The 24,209-nt window shown below is 47.6% G+C and overlaps 1 protein-coding gene across 1 annotated transcript in view; it reads left to right on the top strand.

Moving 5' to 3' along the window:
* The first annotated feature begins 5,679 nt into the window (after positions 1–5,679).
* Positions 5,680–24,209, top strand: part of LOC146869472 (E3 ubiquitin-protein ligase TRIM39-like) — an 86,267-nt gene continuing 67,737 nt past the window's right edge. Inside the window, exons 1-2 of the mRNA XM_085599860.1 lie at positions 5,680–6,137; positions 22,560–22,655. Of these exons, the coding sequence (XP_085455986.1) occupies positions 5,721–6,137; positions 22,560–22,655 (513 nt within the window). The 5' untranslated portion in view covers positions 5,680–5,720. The remainder of the gene's footprint in view (positions 6,138–22,559; positions 22,656–24,209) is intronic.

Raw genomic sequence — 24,209 nt, 5'->3', positions numbered from 1 at the left:
AGACGAGCAGCAGAGAAGGCTCCAGAAGATACAGAGAGAGAGAGGCTAGCTTCTCAAAGACGACTGTGCTGGACAAAAGCTCAGCACATTGAAGGAAACCTAGCTTCTGGAGAGTGGATGGTGGGGACAGACAAGCTCCCCAGACATTGCACCCAACAACGCATTTATTTCTCAGCTATAAAACATTTTCATTTCATGTTAACTTGTGCCGCATAGGGAGGCATATGTGAAATGAAAAGGCAGATGTACTATAATGACCTCCCATACAGAGGTAAATATGGTCTGGTTTTGCAGGTAAGCAGTGTCAAGCTGTTTATGCAGAGCACTGGTGCATCTAGAATCATACTTCTAGTTTAACTCTCTCACTGCTGCGCCCATGCTCAGGGAAGTCCTTCTAAATGGATCAGAAAGCATGACCAGAGGGATGCCTAAATTAGTGAATCCAGGCTTGGGCAGTGGCCCGGCTCACTGCCCCAACCCCTCCTCACTCCCTTCAACCACATTCTAACAGCTCCTCAAAGGCTTCACATCTGGGCACAATCATACTGAGTCTGGTGAGAGTGCCATCGAGCTGTGGGAACAGCAATGGGTATTCAGCGCACTACCTCACTTGAAAACCCAGTAAATTTAGCATTATTACAAACATTCTGCAAGCTCAGCTAGAGGAAACAATTAGACCAACTTCCCCAATAATTATTTAGATCCACAATTATTAGTTAGCTGATTAATACCAGTCTCATTCACGGATGCTGGAACGAGGGGTGCGGGAGGGGCTGCATCGCCCACTCATCTCACGGAAGGAGATTCAGAAAAACGGTCAGCGTGCTGCTTACACCTCTGTTCAAACCACATCTTAGGACGACAAAAGTCAAGCACAAGAAAATCGTGGAAATATTTTTTTAACAAAATCATATTTTTTAGCATACAGACCTCTGATGTTATATGTGACTGTGAGCAAAATACGAGCAATTTGTAACTTGAGAGCAAACTCATAGGCACATGCACAGGAATAGGTCAAAGGAAAAAGTAATGTTGAAGGTTTCTTAAATCACGCACTTTTATAAACGTGTAGAAAATATTTTAAATGTATCTGTCTCATTGGAAATTGAAATAGGACATGCAACTTCTTAATATGGGAAAACATATTTGAAAGGTCAGCACTAACCAATGTCACCAAGTGTGTACTTTGTGTGATAGTAACCAGATTAAAACCACTCTTTTTATTGTTCTTTCTTAGACATTGCCCATTTCACTGGAATCAACACAATTAGAGTTCAACAAATAATATACTTTAAAGAATCTTATTTTGTGACATCATAGCAAAGGCATTAATAATGTGCATTGTATGTTCGGCATCATATTATGCTACTTTATGATATTTCAGTAAACCTTCTACCGTGCTGTTGCCATACTCTCTCTGTTTGAGATCATGACGTGTGTGCGTGTGCATGAACCCACTGAGCTCCTCTGAACTGTTCTCAGGGGGTTCTGTTAACCAGGGGCTCACCTGCTGGTTAACAGAACCCCCTGGGTCTAGCAGTTACCGTTTAGACAATCCTAGTACTCAGCTACGCATAGGGTCCAGGAAACAAAATATACAACAAATGTTTGCCTACAAGCTCACAATTAGTTACGGAAATGATGGGATCCTGTTTGCACAGAAAGTATATCTACACAAATATAAGGTGACTACATCGTAAATAGATGTTGTGTAGCATTAGGCAATTAGCATAAATGTATCACCTTTTGGTATTAATATGACTCTGCAAGCTAAGCACTGAGCATTGATACTACTGTACTCTCCATATGACAAATCTGAATCCTGGCAGGGCAAACACAGTCCTTCATCCTTCTCAGGTCAATGCATTGAGTACCATTATATTTGGTAATACTAAGACATATTTACGCTGCTTGGAGCAGCTAAATCAGAGTGTTACAACCTACTTCAAATGTTATCATAAATACCTTACTACTGTACTTATAAGCGGACACGGGGAGATTCAAGGGGTTGCTCGTTTAGCCAGAGACAGGCCCAGCTCAGCCCTTCTTTCCACTAAGGGGCTTTAGTAGTGGCATTTAGACTCTTGCTGTCAGAGCCAGGTGCCACAACTAGCCATGGTGCCAGCCTGTGAGGATTCCGGCAAGAACCCATTGGCCTTAGTGTGCGTCTTTTTATAAAAGACTGCACGCAATTGGCCAAAGGCGGGCGCATTGCTCCGTCCATGGCCTAATGGTGTCTATTACACGCTTGGTGCGCATAATAGACACCAATAGGCCATGTGGTTTCAATTATCGTGCCCAGACATGGGCGCGATAATTGAAACCACATGGCTTGCAGTGGCGCGCGCACCACTCATGGACTTCTTTTTTTTTTTTGATCCATTTCACACGGAAGCAACAAAAGGCTGGAGTAAACACCAAAGCTATTTTGTTTGCCAGTGCTTGGTTTCATGCGTTTGGTCGGCGCTGGACTGGTCTATTAGAAGTATGTGGCTACCAAGTTTGGGTAGCAGCATATCTTTTTATTTTTGTGGCATGCTTTGCAATAAGAAATATAAAATATCAATTGCAACAGATTGCTAAGGTCAGAACGCTTGGCTTTGCCGATGATTGTTTTTCTTTGCATTCCTTTAGCTTAGATGTGTTCCTCATTTTAAATTCTGATGTGTCATAACGCGGGGCAGGAGAATCTATATACGCCAGACTCAGGAGAAAATGAGTTCTCTGGGAGAACCCTTAGATATAAAAGCCATCATTTGGTCTTTTGAAATATTACCTATGACTCCATCACCAAAGACGCAGCGCTTCTGATCTGGGTTTTCATTTAGGATCACATTGCGTTCTGGGAGTTGTAATATTGGTACACATAACGTAATCTAACAGAGCCAACACACCTGAAAACAATGATTTGCAAAAGACATGCCCAGGACAGGTGCATTGCCTCAGCGGTGACGTGGAGCCATCAGGTAACATTAGTATGTCACCTTTTCTAACGGATTCGAAAATGGTCTTGGCGTTACTCCAAAAGCAGGCTTCATGTCGTGCGAGTGTAGCATAATATTATTTCCCGCTGCCTGTTCGCCCCTTCCCTTCCTACAGAGGTACGTGTGAAGTTTCAAGATGGAGGAAGCTTGCATTGCTCAGTCTATAGTAAGTCTGCCGGGTACGCGAATATTCCAGGAAGGGGGATACCTGCTCTCTGATTTCTGGATGAAACCAAACCTTGACTCAAACAAGTGCTAACGTGTTCCCACTTTTCTAGTTATCAGGGCATTGAATTTATCGGAGATTTACCCATTTTCGCCCCGCTGCCCTAAGAGCTCGCGCGCCGCGCCTCCCTAACTTGCCCCCGGGGCTGAGAAGGCACTTGTGTCGATGTCATGCAAACACTTAAGATGTTGGAAGTGGCGTGCCAGCTGTAATGTGACTCTCATTTCAGGCTCTCGGCTCACGGTGGGAGGGGCTCCTCGCCCCTCACCTACAGGTAAATGTGGATTATTCCCAAAGGCACTTGCCTCTAAAAAGCCCACAGGGTTGGCTCTGTGCCAGTCGTGTTGCAGCCAGGGAGGTCTGCATGCGGCTGCGCCTCCCTTGGTCCCGGGGGCTTGCAGGCCTGCGCTCGGCGTGGATGGATACACAGTTTGCCGTCCCTGCCAGGCCCCCCCTTTGACACCGCCCATTTGGCGTGAAGTGATTCTGGTGGTGTAAAGCTTTGAGGGCGTGCTCCAGGAAAGATGAAGGGGCGCGTGGACGATGGCAAAGAAATGTCTTTCCTACTGATGAGGTAATTCAGTGGGTTGAACACTTGCTCCTGTGATCCATGTGTAACCTACAGCCAGTAAAAAAAGAGATCTCAAATTGCCCCACTCGCGCGAGGTGTTCTTGTCCAGTCCAAATTTTCCCCAAATGTGGTACATTCAATACAACATGTATTGCAGGAAAAGCTACTCCCTCTGTAACATTCAGAGACATTTTAAGGCATGGGCACAGTGGGCGCTGGCCAAGGGCCCCAACCTTTCAGGGGCCCCGATAGAGCCAGATCTATACTGCAGAGTCTTGCCCTGATGACCATGAACAATTCTCAAACATATTGATTTAAATACTCTTCTCCTTTCATTTATTTTGAATGTGGGTGATGTGGGGGAGTCTATCGCAGACATTTTGCAGAGAAATGATGTGTTTTTGTTTCATGCAACATCAATAAAAATTTCTTTTAGATCAAAACAGGACCCCGCGCGAGAAACGGGAAGGTGTCACGTGGGTAATTTGTGATATTAGTGAGCTGCCGCTGCGTTACAATAGTGAACACACACGAGAATATCACTGAATTTTAGATGTAAATACATTTCGATTTGGACCAGTGTGTCTGTGCACTGTCAGTGACCTGCTCAAAGAGGGCGCGAAAGAGCTGAAACTAGATCAAAAATTCAAAGCTGTTCGGAACAGGGTCCCCAAATATACGTTTGTACCAGGGCCCGTGACATTAGATCATCAGGTAGGGATAATCTCCAGTTGTAATACAAGGTATAATTTTCTGCTGCATACTGTTAGACAGAGATATATAGCAGTTGTCATCTGGCGCCAGGTGGCTGCAATAAGTGGGGTTGCAAAACTGCCAGCCACCCGAAACACGAAGCAATTTCAATCCAAGTGTGCAGGGGAACAAAAACAAATCTGAACGGTCTCCCCGCCCTAAGGCGTTCACCCTGGAGAGGCGGGTCAGTGGCCCCCTGATAGTGCACATGTGGTGCGAGAGGTGACAGGTGGGGCCAGCGAGGTGCGCAACAGTGCACGGGGGAATCCGAGGGGGCATGCGGCCCCTCCATTCTTCTCTCACCCCCCGTTCCCGTCGGCGGCCCTGGGCAGGCATCGACACGGGCACACGCGTGGTGACTTCAAACCCAACCTGAGAGACTTTGGCCAGGTCAGACGGCTGCGTCCAAGACTCCTGGTGCTGGCGGCCTGGCGCGCATTTGTTAAAATGTCTGTCATGAATCACGATTTGCACTACTCGTTTCTGCGTGTGCGTGGCACTTTATATTTCATTCTGATGCCTCAGTATGCCAAATGCAATATCTGACTATCTCTCGATCTTTCTCTCCCTATCAACCTGTCTATCATTTAATTATACAAGTGTTTTCATTATTGTAATAATTCAATATTACACAGCTTAAACTGATTTCCTCCGGCTCTAAAATACGTCCTATTTTTACCCACATCTATGGCATATTTTCTTACTGAGAAGGATAAACGTTTAAGTCAGCAATGCAAGCATATAACTAAGTGACCAGCAGATCTTTAGGCAAACGCCTAGCCTACAGAGATGTTAAGGCACATAGTCACGCATCTAGTCACGCATCCACCTATCTACCCCATGCCACATAATCCTGGCATTTATCCATCCATGCAGCCATCAGTATAACAAGCATTTGCAATGCAACAGGTATCATTATTAAAGTTTCAGCTGTTGGCATAGCTAAATAATGCAACACCAATAGCGCAAACTTTAACAATGCGAGACCTATTGCATTGCAAATGCTTGTTAAGGGCCAGCTCCTGAGACTTGCAGAAAGTGAGAACAAAACCAAGTGGCAGTTCTGTCCAGCTCTGTGACTGTAACATGAACCCGGAAGTCCCAGCGCAGCCAGAGACGGGCAGACACGCCCACTTCACACAGACAGAGAAATGAAACTTAAGTTTACTTCCTGCATTCCTGCATCATGGCGGCAGCAGCTCAGCTCGGGAACCTCAAGGAAGAGGCCACTTGTTCCATCTGTTTCGAATATTTTACTGATCCGGTGATAATTATTGATTGTGGACACAACTTCTGCCGCTCCTGCATCACTCAGAGCTGGGAGGGAGGAGATGGAAACTTCCCCTGTCCACAGTGCAGGGAAATATCTTCTGGGAAAAACCTCCAACCCAACAGGCAACTGGGGAACATGGTGGAAATGTTAAAACAGCTTCATCTGCCCCCCGTGAGGCCCCCAGAGGAGAATCTGTGTGAGAAACATCACGAGAAACTGAATCTGTTCTGTGCAGAGGATCAAAGGATGATATGTGTGGTGTGCTGGGAGTCCAAGGAGCATACAACACACTCAGCAAGTCCTCTAGAGAAGGCTGCAGAGGAGTACAAGGTATGTCTATAGGCATTCAGGGATCACAGTTTCACACTATGATCCCCATTGATGAACCTGCATATGACTATAAGGGGGGGGGGTCAATTGAAGATCACAGGGCATGTCTGTGGACATTCAGGGATCACAAAGTCACTCTGTGAGCCCCATCAAGGAGGCAGTCAGAAATTACGAGCTATGTGTGCACGTACTTAGAGGTCACAAGTCACTCTGTGTACCTCATAGAGTCGGCTGCAGAAGAGCACAGGGTATGTGTGTGCTCAGTATTCACTAGTGAATACACTCCTGGACCCTTCAGAATTTACAATGTCTCTGGGTCTTCAGTGATCAAAGGCGCCCTGTGAGTCCCATAAAGATAGTTGTCCAAGAGCACAAGTTATGTGAGTGGGTGCTCAGAGCTCACTAATGAAGACATGCAATGAGTCATACAAAGGAATACAAGGTATATAAGTTGGATTTTAGGAAATCACAGGTTGTTCAATCCTCAAAGAAAGGGCTGGAAAAGAGGACAAGGCACGTCTGTGGGCATTCGGGGATCACAGAGGCACACCAAGCCCCAATAAAAAACCTGCAAACAAGCACAAGGTGCGTGTGGGTGTTTAGGAATGACAAGTGAAGAGCACAAGGTATGTCTATGAATATTCAGGGAACACAAAGTCACTTGGTGAGCCACACCAAGGGGCAGACGGAGAGCACAAGCTGCGTGTGAGTGTTCAGAGGTCAAAAGTCACCCTTTGTATAGGCTGGCCAGATGGCTCTGTGTCACTGGAACGCCGTTTTTTAGGCCTCGCCTGAGCCAGCGCATGCGCTGCTCTGCGAGACATTTAGTAGGTGGGTTTCAAAAGTGCTACCCACATTTTTGTGCTTGCTACAAGCTTGAGTGCACGATGGTGTGCACGCGCACAGCTACTCCACGCATTCCCCCCCTCCCTTCTCGCCCAGCCATCTGCCTTTCCTGCGTCAGCCTTCAGCACCATCTCTGCCCCTCCCCCCGCTGCTGCACGCCCATCCCTAGCATGCTTTAGCGTGTCATCGCGATCACTTTCGCTTTCAGAGTGATCTTGATCGCTATGACTTTCGCTTTTACGGCAGCGCGGCGTTACTTTTACTGCCGCGCTGCCAATGCTTGTTCCAGCTAGTACTGCCGCCACTACTTCTGGTGCACTATGTGATTTTAACATGGCAGCTCGCAATCTACCAACACATAAATGGGTGAACTCTCAATGCTTCTCTACAACCTTTTACAATATGGCGGCAGAGGTTTTCCAAACCCGATTGTTGCTGTGCTCACCTTGCATCTTCCCTTGTCGCCAATCCCTCCACCTCCCCATGTCGGCTCGTTGCTACTTTTGGCTGGTTTACCGAAGTGCTATTGCCCAAATCTGAGGTAAGCGCCCTGATTTTCATGCCTGAAATTTCTTTCTTTATTCTTCATGGCTGACATACCCCTACTGTGTATCCCAGCACATCCGAGCTACCCTGCATTCCCCCTGTAGCGCTGCCCTTTCTCGCCACTGTAGCACTGGAGAATACAGTAGTACTGTAATGCACCCCTCTGTATGACTACATACAATTCTGCTCTAGCACCACTGGACATCTCAAGTGCAGCGCTGTGTCCACCGCTAATGCAGCACTGCAGTGCACTACCCTGTACCACTATCTTGCACTACACTATAGTAGTGTCATCCTCACAGGTCCTGTGCAGCCATGAACTACCGAGGCTGCACTGATAAGCATCCCGGACATGTTGTGTACCCTCTACTATTTCGGTGCATCGCCCTACAGCACTGCTGTGCATCCCAGCCTTAGTTGTGCTTTGCACTCTAGAACGGTGACGTGCTCAGTCTGCAGCACTGCTCACCCGAGTATTACCTTGCACGGAGGCACACACGCATGTGCATCAGAATGAAAACACATCTTCTCACACCACTCATAGCTTCTATATGTACTCCTTTAGGCTAAAATTGTTACATCTTCACTAGTTAACCATCGCCCTTGATTCGCCCATTGCGATGCTAGGAGGTAGAGATGTGCCCCGGTCCGTGCTTTATTCCTCCTGTGACTTGGTTCTGTATTACTGCACCCCTGGACATGTGCATGGTGTAAGGGTTCTTGGGCGCCAGTGCAAACAGGAAGACATGCCTTGGGTACCCTGGGTGGCTAGTAAAAGTTTGTCATATTTAGTGTGCTGTGGGCGCAGCTTAACCCTGGGCCCCAGTGCCACTGCACATGCTGCACTGATGATACCTATGCCCCTGAATTCGACACAACTTAAACAGTGTTATGCCTTTGGCAAGGAACTGGTAACATGCATAGCGGGTGCTGCAGGCCACCGACCAGATGTCAGTGTTAAAATGTACAGCTAGATGGCTGAAAGAGTTGTATCGGCCTAAAAGCAGTGCGATAATGTGCCTATTATTGTCAAAGCTTCCATGTTAAAGAACAGTAGATGTTGCAGCACCCAGGATAATGTGCTGCATAGCGAAATACTTATAAGGTTCCAAAGACGAGACTGATTGCATTGCAAATGCTGGTTTGTTTCTAGGGAGCATATGACTCATTATGGGTGAGTTTTATTGCATAATCTCACTCACTGTATGTTTCACTTTTGGGAGCATCCTTACTCACATGGTGCTAAGTCCACGTCTTGGAACACAGACTCACTCATTTGATGCATAGTCTCTCTCCCACAATTCATGCCCAGTTTCATTGTGTAAAAGTGACACCCCTTGATGCATAGTTTCTCTTATTCGGTTTATATCTGACTCTTTGAGCACAGTCCCATTCACTGGGTACTGGTTTCAATTCTTGGAGCACGTTGCCACTCGCTAAGTGTGTGTCTTACATCTCTGGGCAGTGTCACTCACTGAATAAGAGTCTTACGCCTGGGTCTCACTCATTTAGTATGTGACCTCTATGTTGATGCAGTTTCACTCTGTGAGAGGTTCACTTAATGGCGAACAACGTCATTTTGACAACTGAGCGTCTTAATTCTTGCAACAATAGAGCACAACTGTGATCTAAAGAGAGCTCCTGCCATAATCCATGTCGTCTGCTGACCCACTATCACTAATGTTCCCAGCAAAATCAGCAATAAAACTGATGCATCCTTCTCTGGTCTCACTGCTGGACAGACTGCACATGACATGTAGCAACTGTTCATTGGAGAAAGGAATTGCTGTTCATGGCATGGCATCCTCAAACTCCACCCGCTGAATCGGGCGTGACCTCCAATTGTTTCGCGAGATCTTCTTTGTCTAAAATAATTTTAGGACGGTGTGTACTGGAAATTCTACTACATAGTCTCAAACTCATCAATGTGTTGTCAACATTTGCACCAACACATGAGAACAGACAAATAAGGTACATCTAAGTAACAAGCATTGGCATAGCCAATAGGTCTCGCTTTTGGAACCTTTTAAGTGTTTAGCCATGCAACAGATGATGTTGTTGCAAAAAGGATATTGTGCTGCATAACTGTGAGAAGTTGGCCTGGCATATGCTGGTCACTAGTTAAAGTGGCCACCTTGCACCAGTCCAATTCGACTCTTATGGTAGATAGGTTTAATACAACCTTTTAAAGAAAGCTATCCTAGTGGTAGCTGTGGAGAGCAGCCTTCAGGCTAAGTCTCCGAGGAATGTAAAGCAGCTTGTTTTACCTTATAATCTCTTGAATTACCAAATGAAAAGACACCACACAGGTACATATATAACATATATATGTATTTATTTCTAGACACACACTACTAATCTCTTTATGAGATTAGAAGTCAGGAACATATGCACAAATCAATGTTTCACAACAAATTAAGCACTTATAGGGGCCCTAGGGGCGTACCAGATCATATATTAAAAAAAGGGGTATAAGAAGAACGACTTGAGAGGGGAGAAGGCCTAAGGTCTTCAGAAGCGCTGGGGCCTCACTAATCCACCCAAGGCAGGTAAGTAAAGGACCCACGGGAGACGCATGCAGTGTGAGAACACAGCCGCGGATTCCAATAGACTTCAATGGATCAAGTCGCGGTTGGAATTTTAAAAGTTTTAGGATACTTCGGGAGAGTCTACAAGCAAGTCACTTACAGGGTAAGTAGTTCTAGAGCCAACACACACATGAGCACCGGAATGCATGAGTTACCTCACCCAGGGAAGCCGGGTGCATAGGTGTCTTTTGGTGTCGGGTCGCGGCGTCGTTTTCAATGGGAGCCAAAGAAGACTTGCTGCTTGTGAAGACAGGAGAAGTGTCCGGTGGAATCCAAGGATGGATTCAGAAGAAAGAAGACCTAAAAGCAGAGGAGACAGTGTTCAAAGTCACTTGCCAGTGACCCGGGCCCAGGAAGATGGATGCCCACAGTCGTCGGGTGATTTTAGGTGATCACGGGTGTCTTGACTCTTCAGCCACGAGGTCCAGGAGGCATCGACAATGACCAGGAGCCCAGGAGCTGGATTCGGAGTGTCCCACGAAGTCTGCAGCTTACTGAGGTCTCAGCAACCGGATTAGAGTCAACAGCAAGTCTTGTGGAAAGTGAAGAAAGTCAGCGGTGCAGACCAGCAAGGTCTGAGGGACTCACCCAGCAAGGGTAAGTTAGGGCAGGCCTGGAGCAACCAGGGGAGCCCTTTGGTTCTGTAGAAAAGTCTTCAGAGGACCCACAAGCCAATGGGCAAGGGATCGCGAAGACTCCTTGGGAGGATTCACTTCACAGGAGCCCACGGTCACTCGGGACGAGGTAGGCCTCTGATCTTCGGTGGAAATCCTGCTGGAGGCTTGGACCACACGTGGTCCAATGCACACGTTCGTAGAACGTTGTGAAGGGATTGCACTCGAAAATAGTGCACGGTACCCGGGTATTGCTGTTCCTCGTCACTTGTGGGGTCCACTCGCCTCAGTTCCGCTGGGGACTCACGATGGCCGTCAAGAAGTCAGGAAATCCACTTCCGGGGCTGCAGGGACTTCGGACTCCGGCGGGAACGGGAAAGTTTGCGACCGTTGATTCAAAGTTTTGGTGCCTGCCAAGCAGGGGAGTCACTCCTTGACTCCAAGGGAGATTCTTCAATCTTTCAAAGGTAGTGGAACGTCGAAGGTCCAGGATTCTTCTTGTAGAGCGTCGTCCAGGGATATCTAGTTTGCAATGGCAAGGTTTCCCTAACTTATACTAAAAGAAAGGGAGGGACTAGCTCTATGACCACCCCTATGGGAGGGTCAGGGGAGTGAGTGGTTACACCCACTTCCCTTTGTCCAGTTTTGGGCCAGAGCAGGGGCAGGTAGCCCCTGAACCGGTTTGAGCTGGCATATGCACAGAGGAGCCTACTGCTCCCCCAGTGCAGGACTTCAAAGCACTCTAGGAGTGCACCCACCCAGCCCCAATACACTAAATCCTGACTGGAAGGTGGTGACACCTACCTGTGACAGGATGCCTATTGTTGGGCCTCCTCCACTGCGAGTTTCGGTCAGCAGCAGGAGGGCAGCCCAGTGTCTGTGCTGGTGGCATCCATCTTGTGATGCCAGGGCTCTTTTAGGATTCTACCGTGTTTCCACAGTAGGTACATGTCTATCCCTCTAGGATGGTGGAATCATACTCCCACACCAGTTACTGGTGTGGGGGTATGATTCCAAAGCGTTTGACACCAAACACAACATGTTTTGATGCAGCCATCCCAGAGTTAGCATTTACCGCGAGGTTATAATGCACTTAAGAGTATATGGTTTAACCGCATCCACAAACAGCAACAGACAATAGATTCTGAGCTGCAGAGGGGCCCTGCTCAGGCAGAGGCACCCCCTCACATGGAAACCCAGCACCCTGCCCTCAGGATTGATAGGGCCTGCCTTAGGGGTGACTGCTAGGTTTATATGTGTGTGTAAGGGGAGATATAGGGAACCTATATCTCAGTGAGGAGTGCTGACACTACCTCACCCAGGCTGCAGTAGCAGGCCTGTGGTGTCAGATTTAGTCTGCTTCACAGGGGTGGCATAATACATGCTTCAGCCCCTGGTAGGCCTGTGAAGTACCTATGCCCTTGGTACCTAAGGTACCATATACTAGGGGCTCATAAGGTACCACAGTATCCAATCACTAGTGCATCTAATATGCACTCCATGTCATTTAAGGGAGTAAGCAGATAGGCTGGGGTCCTGGATAGCAGGATCCCACCCAGACTAGTAAAAAACCATTCAAACACCAGGAAAAAAGTGGGGGCAACCATGCAGTCAGATTCCAACTTCCTACAATAACTGAATACTTATAAGGTCCCAAAAGCGAGACCTATAGGCTATGCCAATGCTTGTTCTATTCCTGGACTTTGCTTTTATATATATTTTTATCTGGTGTGTTGAAGCAATAGGATTCAGTAAAATGAACCAAGACCACAACTCCCAGAATGCACTAATATGTTAAATCAAAAGCTCAGAAATGGAAAGTTTGAGTGCCTGTGGCATAGAGTCAATTAGTCACCCTACCTGTGTGCGCCATTGAGTAGACTGCAGAAGAGAACAGGGTATGTCTGTGGATGTTCAGTGAATCAAACGTCACCGGAGAGTCCATAGAGAAGGCTACTAAGAGCTCTTGGTATGTCTGTGATTGTTTATAGGTCATAATGTGCCAGTGGGCCCCAAAGATAATTCTGTGCAAGGACTGTATGTGGGTGTTCAGGATTTACAAGTGAAGACACTTTGTAAGTTACCCAGAGGAAGAACCTGCAGAGGAGCACAAGGTAGGTGTGTTGGTGTTCAGGTACCACAAGTGGTGTCACTTGTTAAGTCTTTAAGAAGATACAAAATATGTTTTCGGGTGTTAAGAGATCACAATTCACCCTGTGGATCCAATAGAGAAGTGTGCCCAAGAGCACATGGTATATATGTGGGAGGTCAGGATTCACAAGTAAAGACATCCTCCGAGTCTCACAGGGGAATACAAGTTATGTATGTCTGCTTTTAGGGATCAGAGGTGGAACACTATGAGCCTCATAGAAGAGGATGCAGAAGAGCACAAGATATGTCTGTGGGTATTCAGGGATCAAAGTGGACTCTGTGGATCCCCTAGAGAAGACTGCCCAAAGTCACAAAGTATATTTGTGGGTGCTTAGGGATCGTAAGCAAATGCACTCTGTGAAACCTATATAAGAAACAGGAAAAGAGCACAGTGCGGCTGTCGGAGCGCTGAGACAACAGGTGTATACCTTGAGCCACAGAGGCGGCTGCAGAGGATCAGTAGGGATGTGTGTGGGTGTTTTTGGATCTCACGTGGTACTCAAAGGGTTCAGTGTGGCAGTGACAGTTGTTGGTGTCAGAAGGCTTGATGCAGCAATGTAGGGTGTAGCACACAGGCACACAAGGGTATCAGACACAGCAGAAGATGTGCAGCAATGCAATGTGTAGTACACAGGCTCCCAATGGTATCAGACACAGCAGAAGATGTGCAGCAATGCAATGTGTAGTACACAGGCTCCTAAGGGTATCAGACACAGCGGAAGATGTGCAGCAATGCAATGTGTGGCACACAGGCTCCCAAGGGTATCAGACACAGCAGAATATGTGCAGCAATGCAATGTGTAGCACACCGGCTCCCAGGGGTATCAGACGCTGCAGAAGATGTGCAGCAATGCAATGTGTAGCACACCGGCTCCCAGGGGTATCAGACGCTGCAGAAGATGTGCAGCAATGCAATGTGTAGTACACAGGCACACAAGGGTATCAGACACAGCAGAAGATGTGCAGCAATGCAATGTGTAGTACACAGGCTCCCAAGGGTATCGGACACAGCGGAAGATGTGCAGCAATGCAATGTGTAGCACACCGGCTCCCAGGGGTATCAGACGCTGCAGAAGATGTGCAGCAATGCAATGTGTAGTACACAGGCTCCCAGGGGTCTCAGACACAGTGGAAGATGTGCAGCAATGCAATGTGTAGCACACAGGCTCCCAAGGGTATCAGACACAGCAGAAGATGTGCAGCAATGCAATGTGTAGTACACAGGCTCCCAAGGGTATCAGACACAGCGGAAGATGTGCAGCAATGCAATGTGTAGAACACAGGCTCCCAAGGGTATCGGACACAGCAGAAGATGTGCAGCAATGCAATGTGTAGGGCACAGGCTCCCAGGGGTATCAGACACAGCAGAAGATGTGCAGCAATGCAATGTGTAGCACACAGGCTCCCAAGGGTATCAGACACTGCGGAAGATGTGCAGCAATGTAATGTGTAGCACACAGGCACACAAGGGTATCAGACACAGCAGAAGATGTGCAGCAATGCAATGTGTAGTACACAGGCACCCAAGGGTATCATACTGAGCAGATGTGCAACAATGCAATGTGTAGTACACAGGCTCCCAAGGGTATCAAACACAGCAGATGTGCAGCAATGCAATGTGTAGTACACAGGCTCCCAAGGGTATCAAACACAGCAGATGTGCAGCAATGCAATGTGTAGCGCACAGGCTCCCAAGAGCATCTGTGCAGGTGACTCCCAGCAATGCAGGGTTCATCAGGCAGAGGTTCAGCTGGGCTGGTTGCTTGTCACAGACCCCGTAGGAGCCTGTTGCCTCTTTTCTGTTGCAAACTCTGTAAGGGGCTGGTGTCTGAAATGTATTTCAGATGCTGGAAAGGGTTGGAACCTGCCCTGATGTAAACTCTCTCTGAGGGCAACTCCCTGATTCCGGTCATAGGCCCTAGAGCGGCTGATGTCTGCTCCCTATCTCTTGCTGTCTGTTTCTTGCCTTCTACTTTGTGTGGTGTCTGCTGTCTGTTCTCTCTGACAGATCCTGTATGAGGCTGGCACCTGCCCTCTTGATGTACATGTGTGTCTTCTGTGTACATGGCGCTGGTGTCTGCTCTCTCACTTTGGCTGTCTGTTTTCTCTGTCACAGACCCTTTATGAGGCTGGTTGCTCTCCTGCTGTGCCTGTTTTTTCTCCATCTGAGATCCTGTAGGAGTGGGGTACCTGCTCTCTGAATATGTCTATTCTCAGTCACAGACCTTTTATGAGGCTGGTTGCTCTCCTGCTGTGCCTGTCTTTTCTCAATCTGAGATTTTTGTAGGATTTTGGTACCCGCTTCCTCAATATGTCTTTTATCAGTCACGGACCCTTTATGAGGCCGGTTGCTCTCCTGTGGTGCCTGTCTGTTCTCCATCTGAGATCCTGTAGGAGTCTGGTACCCGCTTCCTCAATATGTCTATTATCAGTCACGGACCCTTTATGAGGCTGGTTGCTCTCCTGCTGTGCCTGTCTGTTCTCCATCTGAGATCCTGTAGGAGTCTGGTACCCACTCCATCAAAATGTCTATTCTTAGTCACAGACCCTTTATGAGGCTGGTTGCTCTCCTGCTGTGCCTGTCTGTTCTCCATCTGAGATCCTGTATATTCTCAGTCACAGACCCTTATGAGACTGATATCTGCTCTCGTCCTGTGACTATTCTCTGTCATAGACCCTGTAAACGCTTGGTGCCCGCTCTCTCGTTTTGGTTGTCTCTTCTCTGTTGCATACTCTCTATGGGGCTGGCACCTGCTCTGTCACTGTGTCTGTCTGTTCTCTGTCACAGACCCTGCCTGGGGTTGGGGCCTGCACTCTTCCTGTGCCTGTCACAGACTGTGATCATTTCTTTGGTTGTCTGTTCTCTCTAACAGACCCTGCATGGGGCTGGCACCTGCTCTCTCGCTGTGTCTCTCTATTCTCTGTCACAGACCCTGCCTGGGGTTGGGGCCTGCACTCTTCCCGTGCCTGTCACAGACTGTGATCATTTCTTTGGTTGTCTCTTCTCTCTCACAGAACCTGCATGGGGCTGGCACCTGCTCTCTTGCTGTGTTTCTCTAGTCTCTGTCACAGACCCAGCCTGGGGTTGAGGCCTGCACTCTTCCTGTCACAGACTGGGATCATTTCTTTGGTTGTCTGTTCTCTCTAACAGACCCTGCATGGGGCCGGCACCTGCTCTCTCACTGTGTCTCTCTTTTCTCAGTCACAGACCCTGCCTGGGGTTGGGGCCTGCACTCTTCCTGTGCCTGTCACAGACTGTGATCATGTCTTTGGTTGTCTGTTCCCTCTCACAGACCCTGCATGGGGCCGTCACCTGCTCTCTCGCTGTGGCTCTCTTTTCTCTGTCACAGACCCTGCCTGGGGTTGGGGCCTGCACTCTTCCTGTGTGCCACAGACTGTGATCATTTCTTTGGTTGTCTGTTCTCTCTCACAGACCCTGCATGGGGCCGGCACCTGCTCTCTCACTGTGTCTCTCTTTTCTCAGTCACAGACCCTGCCTGGGGTTGGGGCCTGCACTCTTCCTGTGCCTGTCACAGACTGTGATCATGTCTTTGGTTGTCTGTTCCCTCTCACAGACCCTGCATGGGGCCGGCACCTGCTCTCTCGCTGTGGCTCTCTTTTCTCTGTCACAGACCCTGCCTGGGGTTGGGGCCTGCACTCTTCCTGTGTGTCACAGACTGTGATCATTTCTTTGGTTGTCTGTTCTCTCTCACAGACCCTGCCTGGGGTTGCAGTCTGCACTCTTCCTGTGCCTGTCACAGACTGTGATCATGTCTTTGGTTGTCTGTTCTCTCTCACAGAACCTGCATGGAGCCGGCACCTGCTCTCTCGCTGTGGCTCTCTTTTCTCTGTCACAGACCCTGCCTGGGGTTGGGGCCTGCACTCTTCCCATGTGTCACAGACTGTGATCATTTCTTTGGTTGTCTGTTCTCTCTCACAGACCCTGCATGGGGCCGGCACCTGCTCTCTCGCTGTGGCTCTCTTTTCTCTGTCACAGACCCTGCCTGGGGTTGGGGCCTGCACTCTTCCTGTGCCTGTCACAGACTGTGATCATGTCTTTGCTTGTCTGTTCTCTCTCACAGACCCTGCATGGGGCTGGCACCTGCTCTCTCGCTGTGGCTCTCTTTTCTCTGTCACAGACCCTGCCTGGGGTTGGGGCCTGCACTCTTCCTGTGTGTCACAGACTGTGATAATTTCTTTGGTTGTCTGTTCTCTCTCACAGACCCTGCATGGGGCTGGTACCTGCATGGGACAAGGTCAAGAGAGGGTTCATCAGTCAAGAGGGTGCATGTTATGTTATATCCATTTAATAAAGCTCAATGAAGCACACCTGGAGCTGCATCTTGGCACTCGGCCTGCACATAACTCGCACCTAATAACTGAAGCTGTCAGGTTTTCAACAGTTTTATAATTTAGCAACATCCGATCAGCAGCAGCGATAGAGTGGAAGCTGAGTCCATGCCGCCGGTCAGTGTCGTAGAACGCTCTGCCCCCGTATCTCGAGGCACGAACGCGAGGAATGGTTAGTGCGCCTTGTCGCTGGGTCTGAGTGTGCGAGCAGGACAATGATAACTCATGCGCCTTTCAGATACAAAGGAGAAATGCCCATGAAAGCTTTGTGGGTAACGCCGCATCTTTTGAAAACAATGCGCTTTCTGACCGGAAGCCGGTGGAGGGCCCTGTCGATGGGGCAGAAGGAGAGCCTGACGGGGGGCTACAAACCAAACAGGCAGCCGTACTGTGCTTCACCTGTAGGTGGGACAGAAGGGTATCGCTCTCAGCCATAAGCAAAGCGTCTCTATTATCCAGACAGCTTTTTAACAAAATCGGGACCAAATGTTTCCTAGCCGGAGATTGAAGTCGGGGAAACACTTTCCTCAGAAGCCGCGTGATAGCAAAGCATGCTCGTCTTGTAGTGGCTCTGTGGCTTTTCATAGCCAATTCCTGGTCTATTTTAATTAAGTTTCTAGCAGATTGTCTTCGAGAGGGGACTGACCCCAGTTCAGGAGGTCACCGGTCAGGAGACCAGAGATGCTGGGCTCTGCCAAACAGCAGGACCTGCGTCTTCTCGCTGTTCAACTGAAGACAGTTCTTAGACATCCGCGCTGCCATATTCCTCATACAATCTCGAAATCGGCGTATGGCTCCGTCAATGTCGAGTCCCAGGGAGATGATCACCTGGGCATGGTGGGTATAAGAAATGTCTTCAAAAGCAGACGCTTTAACGATCTGAGCCAAAGGAGCGACATAGATGTTAAACAGCGTCGGGCTCAAGGATGACCCCCGCGGTCCTCCTTTGGGGATGGAACCAGATGATATTTAAATGGACCCAGGGTGATTATTTGAGTCCGGCCACCTAAAAAGTCTAATAATTTAAGGAGAAATTTGGTTGCTGGAGGTGAAATTAGCACAAGACACGCAAGATTACCTGTGTATGATGAATACACATTTGAATTCCATTTTAGAAAATGTTTATCAATGATTGCCAATGGCTGTGAGATGTAGATGCTCATATTAATTTTGATATGGCATTGAAGTACGTGTTTTTTTATTAGTTATTTTTTATGTTACAGAGTTTTATATAGTACGAACTTGACCCGAATGGGGTATCAGAGCGCTTAACTTAGCACCAGTTGCATTACATGAGGACACATTAATTTTTTGTTAGGCACGAGGAGATTAAGTGATTTGCCCAGAATCACAGGATGTTCAGCGTCTTTGCCGAGACTCGAACCCAGTTCCCCAGATTCGAGGTCGACCGCCCTAGCCGTTAGTCAACTCCTGTCCCCTACTACATGGTAGTAGATGGTCACTTTCCTTTTGACATAGGAAAAATGCTCATAATGTCACAGGGTGAGGATTATTGAGATTGTATGACAAATGTGTGGTATATGTAAATTGGGGACTTTCTGTTTTATTCCGAGCCCTGACGAAGTCGCTGGGCGAGATGCCCAAAATGACAAAACACGTGTTGACAGTGGGCAAGGAATAGTAAAGAGTGAACATGAAACAAAAATGAACTTTTTATTTGAAATCTAATTGCAGAAATTGCTTGTATAAATTCACGTGTGCTTAAGGCTGTATAATCATCTAAAAGGCCGGCCAACCACTGAAGGACAGTACCTCTGACACCGATCTCATGCAGTCTGCTTATCAGTATTGCATGAGAAACAATGTCAAAGGCCGCTGAGGGGTCCATCAGCACAAGCATAGCAGGAACGTCCACATCCAAAGAACGGCGGATGGAAGCAGTGACTGTGACGATAGTTGGCCAGGTTTTTGGGGTCCACGTTAGGTTTTTTAAGTACGAGGAAGAGCACCAGAGCCATCTTCGAAGCTGGTGGTAACATCGCTGACTCTAGAGAAAGGTTGAATAACGATAGGATGGAGGGAGCGAGCGCTGCCCATAGAGTATCAAAAGGGATGCTGTGCCGGATCCTGGGAGCATGAATGCAGAAGGATTGCGGTCTGTTTTTCCCTTCTTGCGCTGTTCTGTCTCCATTCTGGTGTTATCCATGCTCTTGGTCTTGGGTGTCTCCTGGACGTGGCCAGTTTGTTTGCCGGGTTAGCTGGGGTCTTGTTATTGACGTCTTTATAAGTCATGCAAAGGATCTGAAGATGATCTGGGCTGGAAGGAGCAGCCAGTGTAGGTCTTTTAATGTGGAGGTGATATGATTTCTTCAAGCCCTCGATGAGCTGCGCCGCTTCCTATATGCTACCATTCAGGGGTGCTAGGGTGGTGTTGGGGCAACCGTTGAACAGGGCCTTCCTATGGGAAAGGACTTGTAAGTATGTTCTGAAGTCATCTTCCAGGAGAAACAATTTCACTTTCTTCAAGAGGGAACATTGAAATCCACCTTCCATACTCTTCTTTGCAATGTGTTGCTTGAATGAGGGGATTGTGTTGAGGGTGGGGGTAAACCCTGGTAGGTTTAAGTTTGAGACCCAGGCTTAGATCTGGGGCTGTTTTGAGCTGTTTGAGGATGTGGCTGGGTGAGGATATTTTATGTAGCGTTGAGTATCATCTGAAGACTGATGGGTCTTGATGCTGCTGTCTGTAAGGATGGATCCCAGAGAGCCCATGTAGAGGTTAAAGATGAAGAGAGAAAGGATGGAGCCCTGAGGTGCTTTGCGGGAGACGGGGATTTTCTGTGATCTTGCTGAACCTATTTGCATGAACTGGTGCCAGTTGGTGAGGTTGGATTTGAACCATTTCAAGACCGGGTCTGAAAATCCCACTTGTTTCAGGGTGTTGATCAAAGCTGGATGGTCGTCTGTGTTGAAGGCTGCAGAGAGGTCCAGGAACAGGATCATGATGTCAAGAGTTTTTCTTGTTGTTGAGGAGGGGGTGTTGTCGTCTGCTTGGAGTGTGGCTGTGTCAGGGCTGCAGCATGATCTAAAGACAGATTGGTTGTCCTGTAGAATATTAGCCTTGCGGAAGGGCTGCTCTAGATTATGGCAACTGCTTTCTTGTTGATCTTCCCTACAAATGGAAGGTGCTTAATGGGACAGAAGTTTGTGAAGTTGGCTGGGCCCAGGGATTGTTTTTTTGGCAGTGGAAAGATCTGCCTTCTCTTAACAGTGCTTGAAAGTGTCCTATGGCTGAGGGAGATGTTGACAGTGTGGTAGAAGGGCTTAAGGACCTCTCCTTGAAGCAATTTGATGATGGATGAAGGAAGGGTCTCGTCTTCATCAGAGGTTTCCTTAGACTAGAGTTTAGGATATTGGGGCGATCCATGCGTGAGACTGGATTTAAGAAGATCCATTGGGTGGCGTGGCAATGGGGGATGGTTGGAAGCGGAGCGAGAGTGGAGGTGGTGATAATGTTGATCTGATTTGTTTGATGGCATTGCATGTGTCGACTGATGCAGAGACTGTGGGTTCTGAGAGAGGATTGGTTCAATGCTTGACAGACCTGAAGAGGGCTTTGCTTCCGATGGTTGCCTCACTGATGGTGGTTTGGTAGTAAAAGAATTTAGCTGCTATGATGAAGGACCTGCAGTTATAGTTAGTGTTTTTAGTACGGTGTTTGGCTTCTCCTGTTTACGTATGGCACATTTGTTTTCGTTACGCTCTGACATCTGTGGTGGTCTGAAGTGCCTGGCAAGTTATTGAATGTATTACAGAAGGAAGTCTGATGGAGTGGAAGGTAACTATTCTTCTTTTCGATTGTCCTTGATACTCAGGTGTAGTAAATGAATTGGTCCAGTTGAGGATGGAAAGGTGGTCGGTCCAGTTGAGGATGGAAAGGTGGTCGGTCTAGTTGAGGATGGAAAGGAGGTCGGTCCAGTTGAGGACGGAGAGGTGGTCGGTCCAGGTGAGGATGGAAAGGTGGTCGGTCCAGTTGAGGATGGAGAGGTGGTCAGTCCAGGTGAGGACGGAAAGGTGGTCGGTCCAGGTGAGGACGAAAGGTGGTCGGTCCAGGTGAGGACGGAAAGGTGGTCGGTCCAGTTGAGGATGGAAAGGAGGTGGGTCCAGTTGAGGATGGAGAGGTGGTCGGTCTAGTTGAGGATGGAAAGGAGGTCTGTCCTGTTGAGGATGGAAAGGAGGTCTGTCCTGTTGAGGATGGAAAGGTGGTCTGTCCTGTTGAGGATGGAAATGTGGTCTGTCCAGTTGAGGATGGAAAGGTGGTCTGGCCAGTTGAGGATAGAAAGGTGGTCTGTCCAGTTGAGGATGGAAAGGTGGTCAGTCCAGTCGAGGGCTATAGGTGTGTAGCCGCAGGTATTAGGAGATGCTGATAGAATGAGGCCTGGTGTGTTGACTTTGTGTTGGGCTATTGATGAGTTGTTTCATTTCCAGTGTCTTTAGTAGTGTGTAGAAGGCTTCCTTCATGTATCTTGTGTTGGCGGTGGAAGTCTTCGAAGAATGTGCGGTGGCTGCGTTGAATGGAGGCCGTTAGTGTATACTGAGGATGCTGTTTTGGAGATTGATAGAGGTCAATAGCAGGAGAGGAGGTTGAAAGAGTTGGGTCTTGTAGAATTACTAACAGTGAGGGTCAGAGTGTCCTGTGTAGGACAAAACGCCTCCCTCGTCCCGGTTTGAGTGTGATCTATGTATGGAAGCATCTAATTTTAGGGATGGGGACGCCCAGGATGTGCGTGAAGGAGGGTGTGAACCAGGCTGAAGGTTGAAACTAGGTTGTATCACTGCACAGTATGCATTAATGAACATCAATTCAGAAATTCACATATAATGTACCTTTTCCATTCTTTTAGCCAAAAATGCTTCCTGTTTATTCTTGGTATATGGGCTGCACACATGGTTATTGCACTTATAAAAATGTGTTAGATTAGATATTTTCACATGGTTGTGTGTTGTTCTAAAATATGTCATGATGTCTCTAGGACGAAGTGTGTTTTTAAAGTAGTTCCAAGTCTAAATCTTTCCATGCAGTTAGGCTCAAAGTGAGCACAGTGTCTTTCTAGGCAAGAACAGGACCAAAGAAGTGACACCGTTGTCTGTGTCCTTGTCTGTGACACTGGCGCTGGTGCTCACAATCCTGATATGTGCGACTAGTACTTACAATCTGCATATGTGTGGCTGGTACTTACACTATTAATGTATGACTGGTATATACAGTCCGGGCACGTGTGGCAGAGACTGTAGTGACTCTTTTTTTGTGAGTAAGAGCACACTCTACAAATATACACTTATTTCTTGCAATCTCATCTCTGCAGGTAAAACTTCAAGAGTGGCGGCAGCTTCTGAAGAAAGCGGAGGAATATATTCAGGAGTCTAAAGTCAAGGAAGAGGAACAATATAAAACCATGAGGGTGAGAGGCTGCAGGGAGTGCTGTGTCTCTGTGTGTCTGTCTATGTCTGTGCCGTGTGTTTGTGGTGACACAGGGAGGCTGATGAGTCGCCCTACAGACTGGGTCATGGTCCGCACCAAATAAATATACTGACCGGGGTCACTGTGCTTGGAAATTGGGACTGAAATCAGCCAAGGGCTTGTCTTAAAATAAGTAAAAACAAGACTTACTCTTCTGACCTAAGGTAGTACTTACATACTGGTGTGTGTTAGTATGTGTGTGCACAGATATCGCATTAGCTGGCTGTGAGTATATACCAGTGTGTGTGTTTGTGCGCGCTCACGTATGTGTGCGTGCATATTCATGCTTAGGTGTACGTGTTTAAATATGTTTTCATGTATGGATGGTCCTGGAGTTAATCATGGGAGTGCATGCATGTCTACTCATCTCTGTGTTTGTGTGTTTTTGTGGGCATGAACGAGTGGTTCTGTGTGTCTTCGTATGCAGGTATATATTTTGAGCCATAGAGTATCCAGATGCATGTGTCATATCTGTACATGTGTGTTTGAGGGTTGTGTATACTTCAGTCTGGATTTATTGGCTGTGGGTTTGTACTTGCATATGTGAATGCCTGTCTAGGGGTTTGCTTATCGCATAATCTGGTGGTATTTGGGAGTCGGCAAAAACATGGCATCTGTATGTGTGTGCGTCTGTGAGCTTGTGTGTGCATAGGTCTGGAGTTATACATCAGTCTGTATGTGTGTGCGTCTGTGAGCTTGTGCGTGCATATGTCTGGAGTTATACATCAGTCTGTATGGTGTGCGTCTGTGAGGTTGTGCGTGCATATGTCTGGAGTTATACATCAGTCTGTATGTGTGTGCGTCTGAACTTGTGTGTGCTCAGGTCTGGAGTTATACATCGGTCTGTATGTGCGTCTGTGTGCTGTGTGTGCATAGATCTGGAGTTATACATCAGTCTGTATGTGTGTGCATCTGTGAGCTTGTGTGTGCATAGGTCTGGAGTTATACATCAGTCTGTATTGTGTGCGTCTGTGAGCTTGTATGTGCATAGGTCTGGAGTTATACATCGGTCTGTATAGTGTGCGTCTGTGAGCTTGTGTGTGCACAGGTCTGGAGTTATACATCAGTCTGTATGTGTGTGCGTCTGTGAGCTTGGGTGTGCATAGGTCTGGAGTTATACATCAGTCTGTAAGTGGGTGCATCTGTGAGCTTGTGTGTGCACAGGTCTGGAGTTATACATCAGTCTGTATGTGTGTGCTTCTCTGAGCTTGTGTGTGCATAGGTTTGGAGTTATACATCAGTCTGTATGTGTGTGCGTCTGAGCTTTGTGTGCATAGGTCTGGAGTTATACATCAGTCTGTATGGTGTGCGTCTGTGAGCTTGGGTGTGCACAGGTCTGGAGTTATTTGTGAAAGATATATAGGAACCAATAATTAAAAAAGTGTGGTAATGTACAAATCATTCAACATCCTTGATCAAACATGACTACCAAAAAAGAATTGATTGAAAATTCTTTCTTTAATATTTATTATAGTGAGTTTTTGTATTGGAAAAT

Source organism: Triturus cristatus, chromosome 1_1 (assembly GCF_964204655.1).
Source record: "Triturus cristatus chromosome 1_1, aTriCri1.1, whole genome shotgun sequence".
Classification (NCBI taxonomy): Eukaryota; Metazoa; Chordata; class Amphibia; order Caudata; family Salamandridae; genus Triturus; species Triturus cristatus.
The sequence above is the reverse complement of the archived record's forward strand: the minus strand, read 5'-3'. Positions and strand labels throughout refer to the sequence as shown.